General features: G+C 35.4%; 1 protein-coding gene across 1 annotated transcript; it reads left to right on the forward strand.

Annotated features, from left to right (window-relative positions):
- The first annotated feature begins 301 nt into the window (after positions 1–301).
- Positions 302–4,706, forward strand: LOC134232152 (gelsolin-like protein 2). The gene is made up of 4 exons (XM_062714098.1): positions 302–312; positions 512–590; positions 3,675–3,770; positions 4,228–4,706. The coding sequence occupies exons 1-4, from the start codon at positions 302–304 to the stop codon at positions 4,321–4,323; spliced, it is 282 nt and encodes a 93-aa protein (XP_062570082.1). The 3' UTR covers positions 4,324–4,706.
- Positions 4,707–5,126: the final 420 nt, after the last annotated feature.

A 5,126-nucleotide genomic window follows, 5' to 3' on the forward strand; every position in this document is an offset into this window, starting at 1 on the left:
ATAAGCTGTCGCTCAACTATTTGAGCATATGTTTTACTTTATGATCGTCATATTTCTGTATTGTCATATTTTTGTATTGTCATATTTCTGTACATGGACACTGTATTCATAATTTGTGATTGTATTTCCTATTATATATGATGAATTGTATCTTGTATCTTTTTGTGATTGATGTATAGAGGGCCCTGGGGAAGAATAGTGCATGCACTAACCAGGTTACCTTCTTTAAATAAAGTTTTATTATTATTATTATATTATTAAGTCTCCACATGAAAGACAAGCACACATCTAGAAATAAATCATGTCTTTCAAGTAGGTTTTCCTGTTACCCCTATCCCTAATTTTTTACTTTTTTTATTAAAATTCTTTTCTTCTTGTTTGAATGGAAAATTATTTACTTCAAGAACTTTATAAGATAGGGGCTTCGGAAAAGACGTTGAAATAAAAAAAAGCCACTTGCTCCATCATATAAATTTACACTTTGTTTTATCAAAGTATGACAACAACACAGATTGTCTGATGCCTCGGGAAATTTGACATTTAAAGTAGAGAAGAGCGGGTCAGTACCCACGTCTGATTTGGACAGCAAGGTGAGTCTATGTAGAGAAGAGTGGGTCAGTATCCACGTCTGATTTGGGCAGTAAGGTGAGTCTATGTAGAGAAGAGTAAGTCAGTATCCACGTCTGATTTGGACAGTATGGTGAGTCTATGTAGAGAAGAGTGGGTCAGTATCCACGTCTGATTTGGACAGTAAGGTGAGTCTATGTAGAGAAGAGTGGGTCAGTATCCACGTCTGATTTGGACAGTAAGGTGAGTCTATGTAGAGAAGAGTGAGTCAGTATCCACGTCTGATTTGGACAGTAAGGTGAGTCTGTGTAGAGAAGAGTGGGTCAGTATCCACGTCTGATTTGGACAGCAAGGTGAGTCTATATAGAGAAGAGTGGGTCAGTATCCACGTCTGATTTGGACAGTAAGGTGAGTCTGTGTAGAGAAGGGTGGGTCAGTATCCACGTCTGATCTGGACAGCAAGGTCAGTTTATGTAGAAAAGAGTTGGTCATTAGTCACGCCTGATTTGGACAGCAAGGTGAGTCTATGTAGAGAATAGCGGGTCAGTATCCACGTCTGATTTGTAGAGCAAGGTTTTTCTGTGTAGAGAAGAGTGGGTCAGTATCCACGTCTGATCTGGACAGCAAGGTAAGTCTATGTAGGGATGAGTGGGTCAGTATTCACGTCTGATTTGGACAATAAGGTGAGTCTATGTAGAGAAGAGTGGGTCAGTAGCCACGTCTGATTTGGACAGTAAGGTGAGTCTATGTAGAGAATAGCGGGTCAGTAGTCACGTCTGATTTGGACAATAAGGTGAGCCTATGTAGAGAAGAGTGGGTCAGTATCCACGTCTGATTTGGACAGTAAGGTGAGTCTATGTAGAGAAGAGTGAGTCAGTATCCACTTCTGATTTGGACAGCAAGGTGGGTCTATGTAGAGAAGAGTGGGTCATTAGTCATGCCTGATTTGGACAGCAAGGTGAGTCTATGTAGAGAAGAGTGAGTCAGTAGCCACGTCTGATTTGCACAGCAAGATTAGTCTGTGTAGAGAAGAGTGGGTCAGTATCCACGTCTGATCTGGACAGTAAGGTGAGTCTATGTAGAGAAGAGTGAGTCAGTATTCACGTCTGATTTGGACAGTAAGGTGAGTCTATGTAGAGAAGAGTGGGTCAGTATCCACGTCTGATTTGGACAGCAAGGTGAGTCTATATAGGGAAGAGTGGGTCAGTATCCACGTCTGATTTGGATAGCAAGGTGAGTGAACACTGAAGACTGCTGTTTAAAATATTATCTATTGGGAATTTGAAATCAAACATCGAGACTTTTAGATAAGGATATGGAAATAACGAACAGTATTCAATCTCAACGTCCATTAAACAAATATACAAATAAGAGCAGAGCAAACACGGACCTCCGAAACATCAGAGGTGGGATCAGGTGCCATGGAGGAGTGAGCATCCCCTGCTGACCGGTCACACCCGCCGTGTGCTCATTGTCATAATCAGGAAATAACGGAAAAAAAATCCGTAGTCAATTCAGTGTATAAATAATGGACTAACAATTGGTATGAAAAACGTCAGTCAGCATTTCATTCAATGATAAATTGTATTTGCTGACAAGGTCATTGTATCGACCATAGAATTTACGAAATGATGATTTTAAACGAGACTGTTGATATTCTTGTTTCATCAACTTGCTTGTCAATAATTTACCTCGTTTAAGAAATTGTTCATAAGTAGAGCATGCTCTTGCGTATCGAATCAACTGAGATATAAATACTCCGTATGCAGGTGATGAAGGTATATTGCTGCATAAGTAAGGGAAGTTCACGATAGAAAAGTTAAAGTCATCACGTTTATCATATAGCTTGGTTGTTAGATTACCATTTGTGTCTTTTTCAAGTAAAATATCCGAGTATGAAGCAGAAGTGCTGGACTCTGTGGTATCTTTTATCTCAAGCTCACCAGGATATATCGTGTCGACGTAGGAATGGAAATTATTATTATTAATTGACAATACGTCGTCGATATATCTAAATGTCGAGTTGAAGGCCACAGCAAGTGGTTTTTTCTTTTCACGCAAAAGATTTTGCATAAATTCTGCTTCATATGAATATAAAAATAAGTCTGCTAATAACGGAGCGCAATTTGTACCCATGGGAATTCCAATAGATTGTTGGAATACCTGGTCTCCAAAAACCACATAGATATTGTCAATCAGAAACTCAAGCATCTTCTTGATGTCAACTTCAGAGTACTTATGTGTACAATCAGAATCTGTTTTAACAAAATAATTTTTCAAATGACCAATGACGAGGTAAGTAAATTTACGAGTTCCATTTTTGTTCAAGAAGCAGCTGTCAATGATATCAAAAAGCATGGATTTTAATTTGTCGTGCGGAATTGTTGTGTATAAAGTTGAAAAGTCGTAAGTTTTTATGCTGTTGATTTTTGTAAAGTCTTGTGATTTCCAATTGTCCAAAAGTTCTTTAGAATTTTTAAGTATCCACATCTGATTTACACCACTTCTTGAATATATAGTTGTACAGTACTCTTGAAGTTTTTCCTTCACTACTGTCAATATTTAAGTGAGAAGTAACGAAAGAGGCTTGGTTGAACATTTACTGGAACCTGCAATGTATCTTTGTTTGTAAGGATTCTTATGAAGTTTCGGAATCCAATATATATATAAGGTAGTTCAAATTCATTTTGGCTCTGTGGAATATTAAAAGTATTCAAAACTGACAGGTGATTTTGAAGAATTTCTTCCTTAGAAAGAGTAGTATATGTATAAGTAGGATTACCACTCGTGGAATTAAGTCCAAGTTCTTCTAAAATGCAATTTATATAATGAGCCTTACAAACGAAGACAATGTTGTTACCTGCTTTGTCGGCAGGAACCAGTACGTACTGATCGTGTAATCTATCTAATTCTTTTTTCACTCTGTCTTAGGTCAGACTTGTTTAAAACTCACCATAGTTTGGATGAGTATAACAATGAAATAAATATATTTCTGTTGACTTATTTAACATTAAGATGTGCTTATTGTCAACACCAAGAAAGCTGTCTAAATTCAGCTGAGTTTAACAATGATATAAATATATTTCTGTTGACTTATTTAACATTAGGATGTGTTTATTGTCGACACCAAGAAAGCTGTCTTCGTCTGGATTGGATTGGAAACCTCTGTTGCTGAAAGAAAGAATGCAATGACTTATGCCCATGTAAGTAGAACTGTATTATTAATAGTGATAAAAGAAAGAATGCAATGACTTATGCCCATGTAAGTAGAACTGTATTATTAATATTGATAAAAGAAAGAATGCAATGACTATGCCCATGTTAGTAGAACTGTATTATTAATAGTGATAAAAGAAAGAATGCAATGACTTATGCCCATATAAGTAGTACTGTATTATTAATTGTGATAAAAGAAAGAATGCAATGACTTATGCCCATGTAAGCAGAACTGTATTATCAGTAGATATAAATGATACATCTTGATTTACACTGGAACACACAAAATTTTATTAATTTTACAGTGTATTTTTATCAAATTTGTACATTTTCCCTTAAAGCAAAACTAGATCTTACATGTTGTTATGTTTATGGTCATAACCTTGAAAGTTCATTCATCAGATCTTGAGGATTAATAAAGTTACACCATGTCTGAATTTTCAGAAATATCTACAGAAAACAGACCATCCACTTCTGAGCGTCACATGCTTGTCTGAGGGAAAACATGACAGACAGATCAGGGTGGCTCTCAGCGCCTAGTTACCCGAGGACAAAGGCCAAGGCTTATCTAATCCCTTGATTAATATTTGACACCGAGAGATGACAGTTTCTGATTTGAAAGAAACTTTTAATATGTTGTTTTGATATAAGATATAATCGTAGTTCAAATGTTTTGATGTAGGTTTTAGCAATACATAGTTTTCTATCCAATGAGATGGATTTCTTATCCAAAGATATAGCTATAATTGAGATTTAGCAATATATATATTATTATTAAGTATGGATTTATGTTCGGGGGAAAATTACCACCGATTGTTGGAAAAAGCCATCTTTGTTTCTCTTTATCACTTATCTTTTTTTCACTTTATATGCTTAATTTATATATTTTTCAAATATACATTTACATACAATTATCAATGTTACTTATATAAAGGGTATATTATATGGGTTTTGGGGTTTATGAATATTTTTGGAATTCTTTTCCATTCCTTTCTTTTTTTCTAGTTTCATAGTGCTATTTTCTTGTGCAATAATGCAGCATATCGCAGATCATCCTTATATAGAAATAAAAGTTATAACATTCAATGTATTTATAATTATTGAAGCAGTGCACATGTTGTGAATAGGACATTGATATACAAAGAGAGAGCTCTGCTAAGAACTTTCATGTGACAGTGTAGGGAGAACTGTAGAAATATGTTTTAATATATTTTAATCAATGTGACTTTCCCATTATGAAAATAATGTGCAATTTACGACGCAAAATTTTCTGCACATAATTGGTGATAGTTTCTCCATTTTCTAGCATTGATCAATCAACTTATTCCTAAATTAAAGAAATA

This window comes from Saccostrea cucullata, unplaced genomic scaffold (assembly GCF_032062105.1).
Source record: "Saccostrea cucullata isolate Sc308-1 unplaced genomic scaffold, CSIRO_AGI_Scuc_v1 ctg9734, whole genome shotgun sequence".
In the NCBI taxonomy this organism is placed as follows: domain Eukaryota; kingdom Metazoa; phylum Mollusca; class Bivalvia; order Ostreida; family Ostreidae; genus Saccostrea; species Saccostrea cuccullata.

Coding starts and splice junctions, on each gene's coding strand:
- LOC134232152 (XM_062714098.1), top strand. Junction 591..3,674: donor CGTCTGATTTGGACAGCAAG/GTGAGTCTATGT, acceptor ATTTAACATTAG/GATGTGTTTATTGTCGACAC. Junction 3,771..4,227: donor ATGCAATGACTTATGCCCAT/GTAAGTAGAACT, acceptor CTGAATTTTCAG/AAATATCTACAGAAAACAGA.